General features: G+C 45.2%; 1 protein-coding gene across 1 annotated transcript; it reads right to left on the bottom strand.

Annotated features, from left to right (window-relative positions):
* Positions 1-4,373: 4,373 nt before the first annotated feature.
* On the bottom strand, positions 4,374-22,875 carry LOC134338058 (V-type proton ATPase subunit d 2-like). The gene is made up of 8 exons (XM_063033587.1): positions 22,532-22,875; positions 17,486-17,657; positions 15,759-15,937; positions 13,725-13,804; positions 12,754-12,831; positions 7,199-7,375; positions 6,263-6,340; positions 4,374-5,095 (listed from the first exon to the last, which is right to left on the bottom strand). The coding sequence occupies exons 1-8, from the start codon at positions 22,656-22,658 to the stop codon at positions 4,934-4,936; spliced, it is 1,053 nt and encodes a 350-aa protein (XP_062889657.1). The 5' UTR covers positions 22,659-22,875; the 3' UTR covers positions 4,374-4,933.
* Positions 22,876-23,227: the final 352 nt, after the last annotated feature.

The following is a 23,227-nucleotide window of genomic DNA, read 5'->3' as shown; positions in this document are numbered from 1 at the left end:
AGGAAAGAGTGACAAAGGCAGAGTTTAGAAAGAGACTCAGCTGGTTGTTCTGGTTAACGCTGAGTTCCTTAAGCAGAGCTGCCCCAACCCAGTATTCCAGCAAGCTCACTGCACAACGTGACCAATCCATCCTCGTCCCTTGGTGCAGTGTTCAGTCTTCAGCCTATTACCCTGACACATCGGAGTGTAGTGGACAAACATCGAGCGGAGACACACCTGTTACTCCAGTCAGCGCAGCGTTTAGCACGACGCTATTACAGCTCAGGGGGGTCGGAGTTCAGAGTTCAATCCCGATGTCATCCGTAAGGAGTCTCTGTACGTCCTCCCCATGGATGTGTGGGTTTCCTCCTGGTGCTCTGGTTTCCTCCCACAGTCCAAAGGCATACCGGGTAGGGTAATTGGTCATTGTAAATTGTCCCGTGATTAGGCTGTGGTTAAACCGGAGGGGTGGCTGGGCGGTGTGGGTCAAAGGGCCAGAAGGGCAAATTCTGCTCTGTATCTCAATCGGTCAATCAATAACTACAATTAAAAACACTATCCCCAAACACTGCTTCTGTCTGGACCAACATTTGGGTTGCCACGCAAGGATAGTTTTTATTAATGCTAAGAGAATATAGACAAGGGATTAGTAACAAGTTAAGTGAAGGGATGATTGATTGGTTACCAGTGGAACCAAAATGTGAAGTACAAAACTACACCCTAATGTAACTTCCTCTCAACTTTGTAAAGTGGCAGTGATACATTAAGAAACTAGCCCACTTTATTAAGACCCCAAGTCTCAGAATTCTAATAAATTGTTAAACAATAAGACTGGCTAGTCCGGTCCATTCAAAGAAATCCCCAGTGATGTCCATGCCTCTATATGAGCATTAGGATCAATCAGATCGACCCCTGCTCTGCCTGGTTCTCTCAGGATCTAATACAAAGACGTAGCACAGTTGCTGAAATAGAAGGCAGCTGTTGGTGGTTTTGCATCCCAGTGCCTGTATGGGGTGGTCAGCCGGAATGAGTCAGACCTAGGCTGAGATATTGATGCAGCTCTGTCTCATTTGAGGACAATTGACAGAATAAGAGAGAGGTGGGTCTGGGAAACCAAATTTAACTCCTTACTAAACCCCAGAATGCTCAGAGAAAGCAGGATGCCACAGATCCAAGACTGAACACCTGGCATTGTGCTTATATTTCAACTTTGCAATTAAGAGTATAAATAAAGTTAAGTTTGCCTTTTTACCAGTTATCAGCGGCATGTCTGTAATAGAAGTGAGAATTCAGCACCACATGATAACTGCATTCTAGTGGGCTGAGGGGGGCTGTGCAGCTGAATAATGCTACACTTGACCTTGACCGTGACAATCACATTGTGCAGTATCAATGCAACTTCTTCCCTTCCACCACCAGGCTCCTGAATGGACAGTGATCCACCTCAGTATGTTTGTATTTCTGTTTAGTCTACTTATTTAACTTTAAACACATTTCCTATTGTAATTTATATTCTTTATTATGTGTTGCAATATCCTGCTGTTGCAAAATAACATATTTCATGACATATGCCAGTGATTTTAAACCTGATTGTGATTTGATTCTGAACAGTAGTTATGATTTTTAATGGTTTGTGTACAAGGATTAACTTTCACTTTCAATTGAATACCAGTGGCTGAGTATAATGTTGACAAATAAATGCCAATCCCTTTGAGGGTTATGGACTGTTATTATTTTTTTTCAAATTAAGCCATCCTGCATGCATTGTAAATATCTGTTTTGCACAGTCTGGACTGGCACCAAATCTCGGTGTCTTGAGCACTAACAATAAAGTTCCATTCTCGCGCATTTGCAGAGTGGAGTGTGTCCGTTATCCTGCAATGGGACTGTCTGTTATCCCGCAACGGGTCTGCTTGTTATCCTGCAGTGGGACTGTCCGTTATCCTGCAATGGGACCGTCCGTTATCCTGCAATGGGTCTGTCCGTTATCCTGCAATGGGACTGTCTGTTATCCTGCAATGGGACCGTCCGTTATCCTGCAATGGGACCGTCCGTTATCCTGCAATGGGACTGTCTGTTATCCTGCAATGGGACCGTCCGTTATCCTGCAATGGGACTGCTTGTTATCCCACAATGGGTCTGTCCGTTATCCTGCAATGGGACTGTTCGTTATCCTGCAATGGGACTGTCCGTTATCCTGCAATGGGACCGTCCGTTATCCTGCAATGGGACTGCTTGTTATCCCACAATGGGTCTGTCCATTATCCCGCAATGGGACTGTCCGTTATCCTGCAATGGGACTGTCCGTTATCCCACAATGGGTCTGTCCGTTATCCCGCAATGGGTCTGTCCGTTATCCTGCAGTGGGACTGTCCGTTATCCTGCGATGGGTCTGTCCGTTATCCTGCAGTGGGACTGTCCGTTATCCTGCAATGGGTCTGTCCGTTATCCTGCAATGGGACTGTCTGTTATCCTGCAATGGGACCGTCCGTTATCCTGCAATGGGACCGTCCATTATCCTGCAATGGGACTGCTTGTTATCCCACAATGGGTCTGTCCGTTATCCCGCAATGGGACTGTCCGTTATCCTGCAATGGGTCTGTCCGTTATCCTGCATGGGTCTGTCTGTTATCCTGCAATAGGTCTGTCCGATATCCTGCAATGGGTCTGTCCGTTATCCCGCAATGGGACTGTCCGTTATCCCGCAGTGGGACTGTCCGTTATCCCGCAGTGGGACTGTCCGTTATCCCGCAGTGGGACTGTCCGTTATCCCGCAATGGGACTGTCCATTATCCTGCAATGGGACTGTCCATTATCCTGCAATGGGACTGTCCATTATCCTGCAATGGGACTGTCCATTATCCTGCAATGGGACTGTCCGTTATCCTGCAATGGGACTGCTTGTTATCCTGCAGTGGGACTGTCCGTTATCCTGCGATGGGTCTGTCCGTTATCCTGCAGTGGGACTGTCCGTTATCCTGCAATGGGACTGTCCATTATCCTGCAATGGGACTGTCCATTATCCTGCAATGGGACTGTCCGTTATCCTGCAATGGGACTGCTTGTTATCCCACAATGGGTCTGTCCGTTATCCCGCAATGGGACTGTCTGTTATGCTGCTGTGGGTCTGTCCGTTATCCCGCAATGGGTCTGCTTGTTATCCTGCAGTGGGACTGTCAGTTATCCTGCAATGGGACTGTCCGTTATCCTGCAGTGGGACTGTCCGTTATCCTGCAATGGGTCTGTCCATTATCCTGCAGTGGGTCTGTCCGTTATCCTGCAGTGGGACTGTCCGTTATCCTGCAATGGGTCTGTCCGTTATCCTGCAGTGGGACTGTCCGTTATCCTGCAGTGGGACTGTCCGTTATCCTGCAATGGGTCTGTCCGTTATCCTGCAGTAGGACTGTCCGTTATCCTGCAATGGGACTGTCCGTTATCCTGCAATGGGTCTGCTTGTTATCCTGCAGTGGGACTGTCTGTTATCTCACAATGGGTCTGTTCGTTATCCTGCAATGGGACTGTCCGTTATCCTGCAATGGGTCTGTCCGTTATCCTGCAATGGGTCTGTCCGTTATCCTGCAATGGGACTGTCCGTTATCCTGCAATGGGTCTGTCCGTTATCCTGCAATGGGACTGTCCGTTATCCTGCAATGGGACTGTCCGTTATCCTGCAATGGGACTATCCGTTATCCTGCAATGGGACTGTCCGTTATCCCGCAATGGGTCTGTTCGTTATCCCGCAAAGGGACTGTCCATTATCCTGCAATGGGACTGTCCGTTATCCTGCAATGGGACTATCCGTTATCCTGCAATGGGACTATCCGTTATCCTGCAATGGGACTGTCCATTATCCCGCAATGGGTCTGTTCGTTATCCTGCAAAGGGACTGTCTGTTATCTGCTTTGGCACGGTATAACAGACCCATTTTCTTGACAATGAAGAGCCTGTTTTTCATGCATTGTTAGAACATGAAGAATGACGTCCTATCTTGATCTTGATCTTGACGCAGACAATCACATTACGCAGTATCAGTGGGGCACAATATATAGTGGGATCAAGCAATGTGACTCTCACGAAGAGCAGACCCCGACGAGTTGAGACACTACCATTGTGACATAGACATATTATATGTTCCTTTACAGAGAATTCAGAAAAGAAACTCAAGCCAGTTCCATCATGGATACTCGCCTCCCCAGCAACGAGGACACCGTTACAAGGCAGTGCCTCACAAAGCTGGCATCCATCATTAAGAACCCCCCAAGCCCTCTTCTCACTGCTACCGTCAGGGCCAAGGTACAGGAGCCTGAAGACCCACACTCAACGATTCAGGAACAGCTCCTTCCCCTCCATCAGATTTCTAAAATGGACCCACGAACTCTACCTCAATACTTCTTCTCTCTCTTTTTACACTGCTTATTTATTTTAATTTTTAAATATATACTTCTTATTGTAATTTACAGATTTTATTATGTATTGCAATGTACTACTGCCACAGAACAACCAATTTCATGACATATGCAAATGATATTAAACCCGATTCTGATTCTGAAAAGTAGTTATGATTTTTTTAAAATGGTTTGGCACAAGGATTTACTCTCACCTTTAGCTGAATACCAGTAGCAGCGTGGAATCCGGTCAAATAAATCATTCTGATTGGCGTGAAACTGCAGAATACAATAACCCAGACAGTTTATTACTAGGATCACACGAGTCCGATCACATTAATGCTTGTTCTTCTATTGGGAACCATTTTCACCGGATAGACCATGGAAGCCGGCTAATGACTGAAGGCTGATTACTGACGACAAATTATACAATGAGCAAAAAAGCAAATTAGTTGAGGTTTATTGGGGTGGTGGTTCCTCGGGCGGGCTGGTTATTGAAGTTCAGCCGCTTGGTACACGCTGCAGGAGTTGGTGACATTCGCACTGCTGATGTGAACGTGGCTGTGCGTTTAGAGTATCGGGATGTAGCTGTCGATGCGGGCACGGTGCCTCTGAGCGATACACTCTGCGATCCACACTATGTTCCGGCACTCCTGCTCCTTCAGCTTCATGTAAGCGTGAAACACGCCGAAGTGGAACTGGCTGTCAAACGCCAGCACGTTCAGCTTCACCTGCGGAGTGTGAGCGTGAAAGCGTTAGACCGTTCGCCTCGTTATCCTCAGCCAGAATCTCTAACCAGCAATGGCAGCTCCACGCCCCCGTCGTTCTGAACCGGCTCACGGCCTCAACCCTCTGCCCTGCACTGCGTCCTGCCCAGGAGATACGCCCAAATTGAACAAACGTGCGAATCTAGGACCAGCTCAAATGTTACAGGTTCAAAACACAATTAGCGTGATGCTATCCCATCTCGGGGCGTCGGAGATTGGCGTTCAGTCCCAGCGCCCTCTGGAAGGAGCTTGTACGGTCTCCCCGTGACCACGTGGGTTTCCTCCGGGTGCTCTGGTTTCCTCCCACAGTCCAAACATGTATCGGTTGGTAGGTTAATTGGTCATTGTAATTGTCCCTTGATTAAGCTAGGATTAAATCTGGGGTTGTGAGTGGCACAGCTCGAAGGGCTGCAAGGGTCTGTTCTGCTCTGTATTTCCAAATAAATAACAATAAAATGTGCCCAGGCCTAAACACAGCATTATTATTTTTTTTCTCTTTAGAACTGCATGTTTTTCTGAAATTACATCCATTTGTGCTGTGTGCTGTTGGTAATATGTTTTTCACTTTGGCCCCAGAGGATCGCTGGTTCTTTCGGCTGCATTCATGCAGGGATGAGTGATTAAACTTGAACTTAATTAAACTGGGACGATGGTTGATGGTGTTAGGCAGGGGTTGGGCAGGCATGGCGGAGAAGAGTGCGTGCAGGAACCAGGGGAAAGAGGAATAAAAGGGAAAGGTGAAACGAGCGGGACAGGGAGAGGTTGTAGGACATTGGTTAATGAGTCCTACGTAGGACGAAGAGCATTTTGAGGAGACGGAAGTAGGGAGATGGGGTGAGAAAAGGGGTCGGTGGTAGGGTGACTGTGTGGGGGAGTTGTGGAGGAAACGCTGCAGGATTACAGAGCAGACTTGACAGGCTGAACTCTGCCCCTATGTCTTAAGGCAGGGCACTACGTTCCAAGTAGATGAGATGGGGTGAGTAGGAGGCCTGGGGTAGCAGAGGTAAGAAAGGATGAAAGTTGATAGTGCGTAGAGGATCAGGAGGAGTAAAATGGAGGTCAGGGACGAGCGTGGACGGTGGCCTGAGGGGATAAGAAGGATCTTTGACCAAGTGGAGGAGTAGCCTTTACCTCATATTCAAAGAACTTGTCCTCAAGCGTCTTCTCATCAGAATCCTTCCCTGCATTTTCAAACAAGTATCTATACTCCTGTTGACATAGAGGAAGGAAGAAGTCAGAAGTTGGTATTATTTGAGGTGACTGGACACATGGGTTTGGGATCACACCCATTGACAGTGATTGTCAATCATCACGGATGTGAGACCATTGAAATTTGGGAGGAAACTTGAAGGCAGATTGCATGGCATGGATACAGTACTGGTCAGTGTGTGCTTGAGGAGGTGGGGGGGAGGAGTGGGCTTTTAGTGGTCTTAGCTGAAGGGGAGTAAAATTTTGCAAGTTTCATACACACAAAATTTCATACGCAAGTCAGGCAGCATCTATGGAGAGGAGTAAAAAGTCATATTTTTATGCCAAGAGGAGGGACTCTGCAGCCTGAAATATCAACTGATTACTCCCCTCCATAAATTACTGCCCGACATGCTGAGTTTCTCCAACAATTTGTGTATTTTGCTCAGGGTGTGCACATCTGCAGAATCTATTGTGTTTTAAAGTTTTTTTTTGGCCAGAGTCTCCTCCTTGTAACAGACAAAATGCTGGAGGAACTCAGCAGGTCAGGCAGCATCCATGGAGTGGAATAGAGTCAACGCGTTGGGCCAAGGCTCTTCATCAGAACACTTCTCCAGCCATTAAGAAGAGCAACTCTTTCACTCCCTGGCCAGTGAGATCCTTTCATCGTCTTGGTGACTCTCTCTGGGTATTTCCCTCAACTTCCACTGAAATTAAAGACCAATCTTTCAGCCACATAAAGAGATCAAGAAGCTATGAGTCTTTGACTAAGCATTAACCCTCTTCTTCAGCTCAACACTTTTCAGCACTCATAGCCTGAAATGTAAGTATAGCGTATTGTTAGTGGGGTCAATGAGAAGCTTCAGGAAGAGAACTTACCACGTAATATGCAGCTACTGCACGCACATGCTCAAAATCTTCTGCGTTGGACAGGAGGGTTAGACCGTCAGGGTGCAGTCGGCCGCAGCATGGGTACAGCGCAGATCGGTCCTCTCTGCTCAGTTCCGTCCCAAAGGAGTTCAGGGTGATGATAAACGCACGGCGGTCAGCCTCAAACTACAGGGAGAAGTTACTGGGGAGTAAGGCGGAGGCCCAGAAGGAGACACCACCCACAGAGAGGCCCTCAGAATCCCTCGCGGAAAGCACAGCGCTGAAATGCTGCTCTGTCCCAGTGTCTCTGCCCCACATAAAGCCTCATTCTAACTTCAACCACCAACAGCAATCCATTCCCACCCACACTCTTCTTGCATTTCCAATTACGCAACGGCATTATTCACCTCAGCCCACCCTTTTCGACTGTGATTCCCACACGCTCACCACTTTCCGGATAAACAAGATCCTGCCAAGTTCTTTAACCTACATCGTTGGGTACTGCCTTCTAAATCTACCCCAGTAAATCCTTTGATATCATTGTGAAAAGCAAATCTTCTTTGCAATTTCACCAGTTCTGTACCTGAAAGTGCACAGAACCTGTTACATTACCAAACCAAGCCAAATGATCTGTTCCCAGTTCTACCACTATAGGTATCCCTGTGGTTTTGTTTGCTCTTTGTGGGCTGTTATTCATAATTAATTTGAATGATTTCATCTGATGAATCAGGAGCAGGTGTGGGCCATTTGACTCTTGAAGCCTGTTGTCATTCACAGTCACTCAGTATGATTGTGTCTGAACTGTGGGTAACCTCTTTTTTTTAGATTAGATTAGATACAACTTTATTGTCATTGTGCCGAGTACAGATACAAAGCCAATGAAATGCATCTGACCAGAAATGCAAAGAATAGTGTTATTTACAAAATAACTGCGAATAAAAAAGGGCTACAGCACACAAATATAAAAGTACTGAGACAGTACAATATGGGTGCAATACTGCTTAGCGCTGTGATGAGAGGTTCAGCAGGGTCACAGCCTCAGGGAAGAAGCTCTTCCTGTGCCTGCTGGTGTGGGAGCGGAGGCTCCTGTAATGCCTACCAGATGAGAGGAGAGTAAAAAGTCCATCGTTAGGGTGAGATGCATCCTGATAATGCTTTTCGCCCTGCCCAGGCAGCGTTTATGGTAGATGTTCCCAATGGTGGGCAATTGGGTGCCAATAATCCACTGGGCAGTTTTCACCACACGCTGGAGTGCTTTGCGGTCCGATATGGGACAATTGCCATACCACACTGAGATGCAGTTGGTGAGTATGCTCTCAATGGTACAGCGGTAAAAGTCTGTTGGTATCCTGGGACAGAGGTGAGGTTTCTTGATGCTACGCAGGAAATAAAGGTGCTGTTGTGCCTTTTTGATCAGGTTAGAGGAGTTCAGGGACCAGGTGAGAGCCTCGGAAATGTGGACACCAAGGAATTTGAAGCTTGATACACGCTCCACTACAGCTCCATTGATGTAGATGGGGACGTGAGTGTGACTCCTGGCATGCCTGAAGTCCACAATGATCTCCTTGGTCTTCTGGGTGTTAAGGGCCAGGTTGTTGTTGGCACAACACGTGGCCAGGTGCTGGACCTCCTCCCTGTAGGCCGTCTCATCATCCCCCCTGATCAGGCCAACCACTGTGGTGTCGTCTGCGAACTTGATTATGGAGTTAGAACCATGTACAGGAATGCAGTCATAGGTGAAAAGGGAGTACAGAAGAGGGCTCAGCGCACAGCCTGGAGGCATGTCGGTGTTCGGGGTGAGAGTGGAGGAGGAGAGGTTGTCCAACTTAACTGATTTGGGTCTGTCAGTCAGAAAGTCCAAGGTCGAATTGCAGAGGGATGAGCTGATACCAAGCTGGCGAAGTTTGGCGATCAGCTTGGAGGGGATCACAGTATTGAATGCTGAACTAAAGTCAATGAACAGCATTCTGACGTAAGAGTTGGGGCTGTCCAGGTGGGTCAGGGCAGAGTGAAGTGCCGTGGTGATGGCGTCCTCTGTTGACCTGTTGGTGCGATAGGCAAATTGATGGGGGTCCAGGGTAGTGGGCAGACCGGATTTCAGATGTGATAGAAGCAGTCTCTCAAAGCACTTTGCAGTGATGGGGGTGAGTGCAACTGGGCGGAAGTCATTCAGGCCCGTGGCAGTGGAATGCTTCAGCACTGGCACGATGGTGGCGATCTTGAAGCTTGTGGGGACAACTGCCTGGGCCAGGGACAGATTAAAAATGTCCATGAAGACCCCAGCCAACTGCCCTGTACAGACTCTGAGCATACGGCCAGGTATTCCAAACGGACCAGCTGCCTTCCGTACATTACGCTCAGGGTGGCGTAAACATCGGAGGTGGAAAGTGAGAGAGACAGTTCACCAGGTTTAACCCCTGCTACCCCTTCAACTCTTTGCTTATTGAGTATTTCATTTCTTCCCCTTCTTAAACCCACTGGGGCAGAGGCCACTGACAGAAGTTTGCCAGAGTCCTCTGTCCTGGACTTTCAGTCTTCCAATCTTTCAAGGTGTAGCCCATTGAAGATCCTTCCTCTCCCAGGAATGAGGTCTTCGCAGGTTCTGTTGGTGTTTCCGTAGCTCTGGGTTTTTATGAGATGGGGTTGCTAGCCCCAAGCCCATCCTTCCTCCTTTTGTAGCCGGGCTCGAGACTGTCCATAGCAGAGTTTATTTATTTTCCTCTGCTTTAAAAAAAGACCCTGCTTTCATGGGCCTTTGAGGAAGAATTTCACAAGACTCACAATCCTCTTAAAGAAAAAATCCATCTCATTTCTGTCAAAAATAGACATCTGCATATTTTTTAACCATGATTCCTTGTTCTAGATCATCTCACCAAAGTAAACACCATCCCTACTTTCATTCTCGGGATCCTAAATATTTGAATCCAGACACCTCTTTCTTTTCTAAACCAGTGAATGCAAGCCTAGTCTACTCACCCTTTCCTCATAAACAACCTGCTTATTCCAGGTATCAGTCTTGTAAAACTTCTTTGCACTGTTTCCAAAGCACTAATATCCTATAATAAGTCGACCATTACTAGATGTGGTCTCACCAATACCTAATATAACCATGGAGTGTATGGGGTGTCAGGGAGGGGTAGCACCTCTGGTGGGGGAACATGTCACGTCCTTTTCAAGGCGGTTTGTCCACCTTTGGTCCCCATCTGGCACTCAGCTGTCACCTGTGGCTCCCTGTAGCTGTTTGCATGCGACAGCAGCCACCCCCCGGGCAACGACTTTGACAAGCCGACTAAACCAGGTGAGGGTAGCCGCTGGGTCTCAAACCCTCAGTGAGATAGGGAGTTGTCTATCCCAGCATGTGACGACAGAATCCAGCAGACTGAGCGGACGAGACCAATGGAAGGTCCAACGGTCAAGAAGGCAGTCTCTGCAAGCGTTGTGGAATGTGTACAGCAGGACAAGACACAGAAGACGTCCTGGTCATCCACTGCGCCTAGTCCCATCTCCAACCGTCTCGACTCTGTCTTGCCACTGGATCCAGATGGGAATTGGGAAGAGAGAGTGAGGCTGACGCTGTGCAACTCTCCCTCACTTAAATCCAAGTCACGCGCTAGTCTCGACACCATCAATAATGGTGTCAAGGTCCTCATCGACGATGATGGACAAACACAAAAAAGAACATAATTTTCTTTAGTATTGAGTTCCACTTACATTAAAGAAACTAGACTGTGAGTTTTACAATTATTTTCTGTACTTACACACAAACCTTTTGAGAATCATGTAGATTCATCTGTGTCTCAGAGCACCACTGTCTCTCACCAATTATATAATACGCTTAGCTTTCTCTTTTTTCTGCTGAACAATAGATCTATACTGCAGTTCATTTGTAAATTGATCATCCATCCCTCAAGTTTATTAACGTGCTTTTAATTTGTCACATCTTTCCTTAGTTGCAATCACAAATGGTAATTTAGTGTCCTCTGCAAATTTTCAAGTTGAGTTTCTGATTCCCGAGCTCAAATTGTTAATGTAAATGAAGAGTAAAGTAGTCACTGATTAGATGTTGAGGTCAATAGGGGACATGGGGGTTGGATTGGAAAGTGGTTCTGGGGCACTAGATCAATGGTAATCTCATTAAATGTCAAAGCAGGATGAGAGGACATGGTCCTTTTTGTTATGTACTTGACAGCCAGTGAGTCCTGCACTGTTTATTGTGAGTCAGTACTTCTGGCATCTCCAGAGAATTCTTCCTTTTCTGTTTAATAGGCAACCCAGCTGGCCGGTGGTGTAGTGGCATCCACACCGGACTTCGAGGCGAATGGTCCTGGGTTCGAATCCGGCTGGCTCCCTGCACGCTTTCCGTCCGTGCTGGGTTGAGTGTCGAGCTAGCAACTCGGCCTCGTAAAAAAACAGACAAAAATGCCAAAGAAACAGCCAGGTTGCTGTCTGGTGTACCACGAGGCACGGAGAGGAACTCAATCAACAACCTCCTTGTGCATGCTAATACTCTTACCCTCATTATGAGTCTATTCTCTGGTAAACTATTGAAGATCTTTAGGAAATTCACTAAGATTCCATCCACTACTTCACCCTAATCCGAATGGTTGCTTCAAAGAATTCAGCATGGGCATCTTTTTTTTTTGAAGTCTATACTGACAGCACTTGTCAAAGATTACTGCATACTGATTACCCCTACCGCATTTTCTTCCCTTTATAAGTTTCTTTTTTGTCATATCTTTCAGTAAAGATTAATTATCAAGCATCTGGTCTTTAGTTTCCTGAAGATGTACCCTCTTCCTTTTCGAATACAGGAATAACATCAATGTCCAACAATCCTGTGATACTATTCCCTTCTGTAATAAATGAAATAGCTACACTGCAATTTATTCTTCAGCTTATTTTAATTATCCACCTCAACCCCATTCTCCTGCCTTCTCCCCGTAACCTATGACTCCCTGACTAATCAAGAGCCTTACATTATACCCAATAACTCGGCCTGCACGGCCATCCGTGGCAATGAATGTCACAGATTCACCACCCTCTGGCTAAAGAAATTCCTTCTCGTCTCTGTCCTAAAGGTACGTCCTCGTATTCTGAGGCTCTGCCCTCTCGTAGACTCCTCCTTACATCTCGTGGTATATTAACCACAATAATTAACAATGTTACATGGCAAAGTCTTCCAGAAGTGGAGTTTTCTCTCCAATGAAGAGGAGGTGTCTGCTCTTCTTTGAATAAGATCACAGGTGAACTTTTTCATTAGTTGTCTTATCTCCTAATTAAGTTCCGCCAATCTATTGGTTTGGTCTTTGTCTCAAACCCCAAACATAGACCCAGAGTCAGGCAATATTTGCTGCTGAGTCAAGTGAGAGACATGGAGAACTTTAAAAGTCACCTCCACACCCACTTATGGATTTCACCCCAAAAAGGCCATCTCCGAGCTTCCCACGACTGCATTCAAACTCAAGCCTCTACTTGGCTCAACACCTTAACAACCGTCCCAATGGACTCAGGATCACCAGGCCAGACTGCTGGACAATTCGAGTAGAAGAGATTGATGTTCCTACCTCCAGAATGGGACACATCACCTGCTCAGTCTGTCCGCCCTGCTCCTTACAGAAATTGTAAAATGATTCTAGATACGCCTGAAAAGCAAAGCCGAGGTTCATGAGGAGGAAATAATTGATGATGTCTAGTGATGCCCAAGTAAATTGAGAAAATAAAATTAATTTAACTTGGATTTATGTGAAGGTTTTTATATGGGGGGGGAGCGGGAGGGCGTTCCCCCTTTTATATGGAATAATAGGGACCTAGAGTGAATAACAGACTGTGTCCTATTCAAAGGAGTCAAAAGATGTTTAAATAGAATAACATACACCAGGTAGAGATTGATGTTAGATGCTGGAATCTACCTTCAGAGTCTGCGGTGATTCTGCACAACATCTGAAACTTTGACAAACTTGTGTAGTGGAGAGTGTATTGACTGGCTGCATCATGGCCTGGTATGGAAACACCAATGCCCTTGAATGGAAAGTCTTACAAAATGGCCCGGTACACCACGGGTAAAGCCCTCCCAGCCACTGAGCACATCTTACAGGAAATGTTGTCGTAGGAAAGCAGCATCCGTCGTTAGAAATCCCCACCACCCAGCTCATGCTCTTTTCTCACTGCTGCCAGCAGGCAGAAGGTACAAGAGCCTCGGGACTCACACCACCAGGTTCAGGAACAGGTACTACCCCTCAACCATCAGGCTCTTGAACAAAAGGGATAACTACACTCACTTGCCCATCCATTGAGATGTTCCCACAACCACTTTAAGGGCTTTTTATCTCACGTTCTCGTTACTTATTGCTATTTATTTATCTTTGCATTTGCACAGCTTGCTGTCTTCTGCACTCTAGTTGATCTTTCATTGTATTCTATAGATTTGCTGAGTATGCCTTCAAGAAAATGGATCTCAGGATTGTGTATGGTGACATATATGTACTTTGACGATAACATTTACTTTCAACTTCGAACTTTATGCTCCTGCCATTACCTTGTAAAGTTTGTTTCGTAATATTTCAATGTTGACTTCATCGAGGTCGTTCTCTGAGATGCAGTCTTGAAAGAAGGAAGCTGAGAATTGAAAATTACCAAATTTGTGTTCAGGGTTAACCATACCGACATCTCTAGAAAAATTGTCACATGACAAGTGCATTTAGTATCAGAAACACTGACCACAGGAAGAGCCTCAATTCCCCAACACTGACCAGCTACACAAGACAAAAGACCCGTTCCATTGCTCTGACCAGTCACACAGAGAGGTTCAGCAATTTCTGCATGGAGCCAGATCCTCAGCCTCCCGATAAGGTAGAATCTTGTTGCTCAAAGTAGGTAACAATTGGAAGGAACGAGGAGAGAATAGACTCAGAGAGAAGTGTTAAGATATTTTAATTGAAAGCTGTGAGGATGCAGGTACATCTTGCAAATGACAAATAAGAAGTGTTTTCACAGAGCTCAGAATATTTTTAAGACTGCGAATTAATGTACTAATGGAGAGAAGAACTTGGATATGATCAGATTAGTGAAAAAAGAGCACGTTTTCACTATTTTCAGGTTATTTGTACAATATTTTGGTATGAATTTATGAATTAATAGTGGAAGTATTGTTTTGTAATTCTGAGTGTCCCTTTCCATTATTTCTAACGGCTAAGGAGAATGATATGTCAAGAATAGATTTATGAATGGTCCATGAATCATTAATCACTACACATATATCAGAAATATGTATATATAAAATGTACAGTATATATGTAGTGGTACTATTCTATACTGAATATGTATGCAGATATTGTAAATTGTAGCATATGTTATGTATTGGACTGTACTGCTGTCACAAAACAACAAATTTCACAATGTATGTCAGTGATATTAAACCTGAGTCTGATTCCGAAATTTGTTTCCCATTATTGCCTTTAAATTAGTAAAAATCTACACAGTGTGGTGGGAGAGTGCAGGTGAGTGAGGTATAAAGGGATCCGGGCGTTCTTGCACTTGAAGTACAAAGAATACCAATGGCAAGGCTGATGGCAGAGTGGTTTTTACTGCAAAGCAGCTGGAGGTTAGAAATAGGGAAATCTTTGTTACAACTGTACTGGGTGCTGGTGAGGCCACAGCTGGGGTACTGAGCACAGTTTTGGTGCCCTGATCTATAAGATAATATGGCAATGTCGAAGGCTGTCCAATTCCTGGGATGAGAGGACTGTCCGATCAAGAGAAACTATTCTTTGGAGTTTCGAAGAATGAGGGGTGAGTTTGTTGAAACATAAGGTCCTAAGAGGGAATGATAGGGTAGATGTCGAGAGATTTTCACTACCAGGGGAGTTTCAAATGGAAGGTCATACTTTCTAGATAATGGGTGGGTCAATGAAGACAGAGGTACACAGAAATTCCTTTCCACAGAGATTGGGGCATCTCTGGAATTCTTTCCCCTCGGAGAAATGTAGAGGCTAGATCATCATGAATAACTAAAAAGGAGGACGAGGAATTTTTGAAAGCTCAGGGAATTGTAGGCAATGAAGATCTAACGGAAGTGTTGAGCCTGGAAAGTCCAGGACCAGAGGGCACAGCTTGAGAATAGAAGGATGTGCCTTTAGAACAGAGATGAAGGGGAATTTCCTTAATCAGAGAGTGGTAAATCTGTGGAATTAACTGCCATAGACAGCCATGTCATTGATAGATTCTTGATTAATCAGGGCATGAAGGGATACAGGGAGAAGGCAGAAGAATGAGGTTGAAAGAGATAATAAATCAGCCACGATGGAATGGCAGAGCAGTCTCGATGGGCCGAATGGCCTAATTCTTCTCCTATGGCTCATGGTCTTATGAAAAAATAAGTTAATTGCTCTTAACCAAAAGTTGTGTTAAATTTTAGTCCCCCTACTTAAATTCCAAAACTCTCCACACAGTTCTGATGAAGGGTTATTGATCTGAAATACTAACTCTGCCTTTACCCCCACACCGTTGCCTCTGCTGCCTGCCCTGTTTCTACTCCAGCGGCCTCTATAATGGACACCAGGTCTTCCCTTACCTAGTGGTGTGTCAACCAGGATGGCATTGTAGAGTTCAGCAGGAGTCTGGGCAATGTGAACAGCTTCCATCTGCTCAAAGCTGCCCAAGGGGTGGCATTTGGGAAGGAGTTCGGAGATCGGACGCTGGCGCAATGTGCCCGTAATCAACAGGATGACGTTGTCAATCATGTAGCTGTACCTTTAAAATAATGGGCGCGTGTTACACTGGGCACATGTTACATTGGGGAACATGTTACATTAGGCACGTGTTACACTGGGCACATGTTACATTGGGGAACGTGATACATTAGGCACGTGTTACACTGGGCAGGTGTTACACTGAACTCTGTAGCATTTCATAAAGTCTGTCTGTCTAGGTACCATATCCGATGCGGACTTTGGTGACCATGGTTTCCCATATAGATCTATCCTTCGTTTTTTGGATGACTTCCATTTCCTCGATGTGTAGCCACCTGGCTATGCTTTTGATGTACATAAGCCAAGGTCTTCCTCTAGGTTTGCTCCCCTCGATCTTTCCAGAGAGTATGAGTTTTTCTAGTTCATCTTTCCGCATGATGTGTCCTAGGAATCTGAGTTGTCTTTCTCGTATTGTTGGTATGAGTGAGCGAACTGCTTGGGCTCTTCTGAATAATACTGTCATTAAGTTGAGCTCTGAATTACGAGTTTTGAAGCTAACATTTAGAGTTGGCGCTGTAGCCTAGTATGTGTAAATGAATGGGGGCCTAATACAGTTAGTCCAGTGCAGCCTGATGTAGCCCAGTTACTGACTGTCAATGATGCACAATTATTCTTTGATTAATCTTTAGGGCAAGGTGATAGTGTAGTGGTTATCACAACGCTTTACAGTGCTAGCTGTATATTGGAGATCAATTCCCACTGCTGTCTGTAAGGAGTTTGTACGTTTCCCCCTCCCACCCCCTGACCACGTGGGTTTTCTAGATTCCACCCACATTCCAACAATGTACTGTCATGTTTCGTAGCTTCAAAACATTAAGCTATTTCAAATGAAATACGGGTTTAACTTCGAGTTTACTCTTAGCACACGTGTCACGTGGTGACGTATACAATTAATGTATATTTACAGATGTTGGCGCGTGACCAAGTGGTTAAGGTGTCAGTCTAGTGATCTGAAGGTCGCTAGTTCGAGCCTCAGCTGAGGCAGTGTGTTGTGTCCTTGAGCAAGGCACTTAACCACACATTGCTCTGTGACGACACCGGTGCCAAGCTGTATGGGTCCTAATGCCCTTCCCTTGGACAACATTGGTGTCATGGAGAGGGGAGACTTGCAGCATGGGCAACTGCTGGTCTTCCATACAACCTTGCTCAGGCCTGCACCCTGGAAACCTTCCAAGGCGCAAATCCATGGTCTCACGACACTAATGGATGCCTGTATTTACAGATAGCCCGTAATTAATCATTTAAACGAACTGGAAAGCTTAATCAACCAATACAGAGACAAAATTACTCAAACCTAACTGGAATATGAAATACACAACATGTACGGGTTAGGGTCGGGAGTTGTAGGCACGCTACGTTGGGAGCGTGGCGTCACTCACGGGCTGCCTCGCCGATTTGATTTGATGCAATGGTATGTTTCAATGTACAAATAAAGCAAGTTTTTAATCTTTGATTACTTGCTCGCCCACCGTTGCGTTTCTGGGTAATGAATTGCAATTTATTCAGGCACCCTTTAGCATTACAACAGTACGAAGTCCTGGTTACTAACGTGATGTAATCCAGGAAGGTGCTGAGTGGTGGCAATGCGTGGTTCCTCAGGTAGACAAATTCCAGCAGCAGTTTCTGTTTCAGTTTGTCGTCAATCACCGACACCGTCAGAGGGCCAGTCTCGTTAGACAAAAAGCTACCATAATCTGTGCTCTGGAGATGGAGCTTCAGGTCTGCAGAAAGACAATTAGACAGCAAATCTATTCACAAAACACTAAACATCAGATGAAATTTAATTAAGAGCAAGACTGACACCGGAACATCTGTGATTTAAAGCTCAAAGTAAATTTATTATCAAAGTCAGCGTCGGTGTGTGTGTGTGTGGGGTGTCCGGGGAGGGGTAGCACCTCTGATGAAGGGGCTTGTCATGTCCATTCCGGGACAGTTCACTCATCTTATAGGTCCCCTTTGGACACCTGGCTCTCACCTGTGGCTACAAGTAGCTGCCTGCATGTGACAGCGGCCACACCCTGGTACACTGCTTCGACAGGCCGGCCTAGCCAGGTGAGGCCTCGTACCCTGGTGAGATAGAGACATGCCTGTCCCAGCTTGCAAAGTCTGCTCCCGCAGACTGGGCAGATGAGATCTACAGTGGGATCCAACGGCCAGGAAGGTAGTTCTGCGACACTTTGTGGAGGGGAAAGGGCATGACAAGGCACAGAAGACATCTTGGTCATCCATTGCAACCAAGAAAGACCCCAGTTTGTGACACTTGTTCGTACCACTGGGTCCGGACTTCCAAGGTTGAGAGAGTGGAACTGCCCCAGGGCAATGACTTTTCCACTTTAAAAACTCTCCCACACAGGTTTCCTGTCATCGTCAGATACGGTAGACAACCACCACGTCTGTATGTCACCATATACAACCATAAGATTCATTTTCCTGTGGGCATTCACAGTAAATACAAATAAATAAATAAATAACAATGATAAATAAATAAATAAATAAATAAGCAATAAATATTGGGAACATGAGATGAAGAGTCCTTGAAAGTGAGCCCATAGGTTGTGGAAACAGTTCAGTGTTGGGATGAGTGAAGTTGAGTGAAGTTATCCCCCACTAGTTCAAGAGTCTGATGGTTGAGGGGTAATAACTGTTCCCAAACCTGGTGGTATGAGCCCTGAGGCTCCTGTACCTCCTTCCCGATGGCAGCAGTGAGGAGAGACCGTGCCCTGCTTGGTGGGGGACCTTGGTATGGGATACCGCTTTCCTGCGATAATGCCCCATGTAAATTTGCTCAGTGGTGGGCTGGGTCAAGGAATTAAGCACTTATTTTGGCTCCTCTATTTAATGACTCAATTAGTCCAGGTAAAACTAAAGATTAGCATTTCAAAATCCTTTACATGACGTTGGATTATTTAAAAAACAGCTTCTAATCAATGGGCCACCGTTCACCTATGATGATGTGATCACAATTGTATTGGGGGAAACTCACCCTATCATGAGAGTACAATAATGACCAGACATACATTTTTAAGGGTATGGATTGCAGGTTAAATATCGACCAGAACTTTGGGGACACCTCCTCTGCTCTTTGACATATGCCTTGGGAACTTTGTAAAATGAAAATGACCGATGAGAGTAAATGTGTTTCCCAAAAAGACAAGAGGAGGAAAGATTTCTAATATGGAATAAGGACATTGCAGAAAAAATGGTATGGTCATGCACCTTGGTAGAAGAAATAAAAGCATAGAGTATCTTCTGAACAGAGAGAAGCTTCAAAAATCTGAGGTGCAAAGTGACTTGGGAGTCTTCATGCTGGATTCCCTAAAGGTTAATTTGCAGGTTGAGTCGGCAGTGAGGAAGTCAAATGCAATGTTAGAATTCATTTCAAGAGGACTAGAGTATAAAAGCAAGGATGTAATGTTGAGGCTTTATAAGGCACGGGTGAGGCCTCACTTGGAGTACTGTGAGCAGTTTTGGGCCCTTTATTTAAGAAAGGATGTGCTGACATTGGTGAGGATTCAAAGGAGGTTCACAAAAATGATTCCGGGATTAAAAGGTTTGTCATATGAGGAGCGTTTGAAGCCTCTGGACCTGTACTCACTAGGATTCAGAAGAATGCGGGGTGACCTCATTGAAACCTATTGAATGTTGAAAGGCCTCGATAGAGTGGATGTGGAGAGGATGTTTTCTATGGTTCGACAGTCTAAGACCAGAGGACAGAGCCTCAGAATAGAGGGACAACCTTTCAGAACAGAGATGAGGAAGAATTTCTTCAGCCAGAGAGTGGTGAATCTGTGGAATTCATTGCCACAGGCAGCTGTGCAGGCCAAGTCTTTATGTATATTTAAGGCTGAGGTTGATAGATTGATTGATCAGGATATGAAGGGATACCGGGAGAAGGCAGGAGATTGGGGCTGAGAGGAAAATAGATCACCCTTGATGAAATGGTGGTACAGATGATGCCAAATGGTCTAATTCTGCTTATATTTTTATGGTCTTATGGTCTAAATTATGCAAATATTTTGTGTATATTAAAAACCTGCTGGAGATGGTTGGGATGTAGAGAATGAGGAACTAAAGGACTAATTAGTCCCAATACAAAACAGATCTACAGGCAGTCCCAGGTTACTTCAGGATACCTATCCACAAGCCAATTTCTTCATGTCAGAAATGCCTGTTTCCATAGAAACCCATACATAAATGCTCCATGTATGCTTGCTTAAATCTACATGAAACGCTATCACAGGAAAGCAGCATCCATCATCAGGGATCTCCACCACCCAGGACATGCTCTCTTCTCTCTACTGCCATCAGTTAGAAGGTACAGGAGCCTCAGAGCTCACTTCACCAGGTCCAGGAAGTTACTACCCTTCAACCATCAGGCTCTTAAATAAAAGGGGATAACTTCACTCAACTTCACTTGCCCCATCACTGAAATGTTCCCACAACCAATGGACTCACTTTCAAGGATTCTTCATCTAATGTTCTCTTTATTTATTGTTTATTTATTTATTACTATTGTTTCTTTCTTTTTTGTATTTGCACAGTTTGTTGTCTTCTACAGTCTGGTCAAATACTCAAGTTGGAGGGTCTTTCATTGATTCTATTGTGATTATTATTCTATAGATTTATTGAGTATGCTCACAAGAAAACAAATCTTGGGGTTGTATATGGTGACATATATGTACTTTGATAATAAATTTAATTTGAACTTTAGATACCATTGAATAATTGCCCTAGCACATATCGTACCCAGTCAATAATGAATAACATGAAATATTTAATTATGATTGCTGGATTGAAAAACACATTAAAATATATATGGGAGAATTTGTGTAAAGTTGGATTTCCTTAAGTCAGGTCATTTGAGAAGCCTCTGTCCTGCAGAAATTGGTGAAAGTTGAAAAAGTCCCAAGGACTTTGGAAGAGTGGCTATGGGATATGGTTTGGGTGCCAATAAATTTGAGTACTTCATCTCAGATGGGTTCATCCTTTGAAGTTGGAACTTCACTCAGTGTACTCCTGACGTGTAATAGTGGAAAGACACGGGGTACGGGGGCTGGAATCAGGACATGAGCTACATGACACCTAGTCGGTGCCATACTTACAGCACTATTTACATAACTTGTCCAGTGACTCTCACAATGTTGGTGGTGGTGTTTGGATAATGTCATTGAGCCCCTGGGGACTCTGTGATGTTAAACATGTATCACACCAGAAAGCAGTTAGAAAACAAGAACGTGAAGAGCACGGGGAAGACGCCATGTTCCTCCTTAATTCCCTTCCACCTTTCTATTCGATCATTGCTGATTGACTGTTATTTTCCATTCCCACTCCTGCCTGCTGACCATTAACTCCTGGTTACCCTAAAAACCAAACACTTCTGTCTCAAATATAACTAAAGAGTCAGGCTTTGCAGCTCTTTGGGATAAGGAATTCGAAAGATCCATAACTCTGAGAGGGACAAAAAACTTACTCATTTTAAATAGTGATCTATTATTCTAAAGTGAGGACTAACTTCAGATATCCCACAATGTTAAGTTCCCTCAGAATATTAAATTTCATAATTGGTAGGGTAGCTTTCCAGTACCATTGCTGCCTGTGAAGAGTTTGTGTGTACTTCCTGTGACCATGTGGGTTTCCTCCGGGTGCTCTGGTTTCCTCCCACAGTCCAAAGACGTACCAGTTGATGGGTTAATTGGTCATTGTAAATTGTCCCGAGATTAGGCTAGGATCACATCGAGGGATTGCTGGGTTGAGTGTCTCGAAGGGCCTATTCTGTGCTGTATCTAATGAAAATATATGTACTGTATAAATAAGCTTTTACTCTTGCAGACTCCAGCGAGTATACATCCAATCTGCACCTTTTCATCCTGAGGTTGACCAACAAGCATGTACTGAACTGTCTCCCATGCAAAGAACATCCTTTTTTATGAAAGATGACCAAAACTGTTAATAGTCCTTCCATTGCTGTCTCCCCAATGTACATCTACAGCAAGACTTTCCCCAATCCTTCCCCTTCATCCATAAAGACCCAACTTCCCATTTCTCTTCCAATCCCTGTATGCTATTTTTAAAATACTGAATTCCTAGATCCACCTAGACTGTAGAATTCTACCATCTTTCTTGGTCTGAAAAATATTCTGTTTTTTTCTGTCCTTCTTTCTAAAGTGGATAACCTCATACCTCACCTGCCACATCTTTGCCCGGTTACTTACATCCCTTTGCATAATCCATGCCCTCCTCACTCCCTGCTTTCCTGTCCAGCCCATAGGGTCCTCCCTTGCGACATTCCCCCCATTCTGCCCCAGGCACTTCTCCCTCTCATAGCCGCCAACATTCAGAAGCTAATCCACCGATGAAGAACTATAGAGGAAAGAGTTACTTTGCTGGAGAAAGTGATTCTCACCTTCAGATTCAGGTGCGTTTATTTATCACATGTACATTGAAACATACAGTGAAATGCGCCGTCTGCGTGAATAACTAACAAAGGGATGTGCGGGGGCCAGCCCACAAGTGCCACCAGACACTCCGGCGCCAACGTGGCGGCCTGACAAACTCTCCCAGCGACAGTGGAGTGGAAAGCAGCAGGAAAACTCACCTTCCAGAGTGAGGCATTGCACCAGGTTGAGGAAATCCGCTTGCTTCAGGATCCCACCTTTAAATCCTCTGACCAAACCCTCCAGGTAACCGTTGTCCACGTTAAAGTAGAACTCCGCGAAGCTCATCGCTCAGCTTGTCGCCGTGTCGAGCCGCTCTCCTCTCTCTCAGGTGCTGTGTGCACTCTGAAGGTCAGCACCAACAGAGTCCTTGGTGAAATCCTTGCTGGGGCAGGTAATTCCGGCTGTTTGTGTTTGACACAACCTGGCTGGGTTGGCCAATCCTCACTCCTGCCCTGAACCTGCTGGAGATTCAGTCCTTCTGCCTCTGTATGTTGTTACAAAACAGAGCCTTTGAAAACACAAGAGAATCATGTTGCACATTAAACAAAAACCCTCAAGTAGAAAGCCAAACCTGGGATGTGTTTAAATCCACCCGTGTCCCTCCTTTTCAGAGATTCAATATCTTCCTTTCTCACACACACACACACAAACTCGTTTCTAGTTTCACTTATTCCTGTGGCGAAGTACTGCCCTGACCTTCAGTAATTCACTTAGTGCACAGTCTTTGATAGAGAGTTGAGCAGATCCCTGTCACCAGAACAGTTGTTTGCAGATTCAGTCCTGTCTCCGACTAGTTCTGTTCAGCCAACACTGATCCAAAAGGACTAGGCAGACTGGATTCCGCCTGAGACAGC

The sequence above is a fragment of the Mobula hypostoma genome, chromosome 26 (assembly GCF_963921235.1).
Source record: "Mobula hypostoma chromosome 26, sMobHyp1.1, whole genome shotgun sequence".
NCBI classification, from domain to species: domain Eukaryota; kingdom Metazoa; phylum Chordata; class Chondrichthyes; order Myliobatiformes; family Myliobatidae; genus Mobula; species Mobula hypostoma.
This window is presented reverse-complemented; position numbering and strand designations above follow the sequence as displayed.

Coding starts and splice junctions, on each gene's coding strand:
- LOC134338058 (XM_063033587.1), bottom strand. CDS start 22,658: ATGAGCTTCGCGGAGTTCTACTTTAACGTGGACAACGGTTACCTGGAG. Junction 7,376..12,753: donor TGATGTGTCCCATTCTGGAG/GTAGGAACATCA, acceptor TTCTCCCTGTAG/TTTGAGGCTGACCGCCGTGC. Junction 5,096..6,262: donor ACAAGTTCTTTGAATATGAG/GTAAAGGCTACT, acceptor CACACTCCGCAG/GTGAAGCTGAACGTGCTGGC.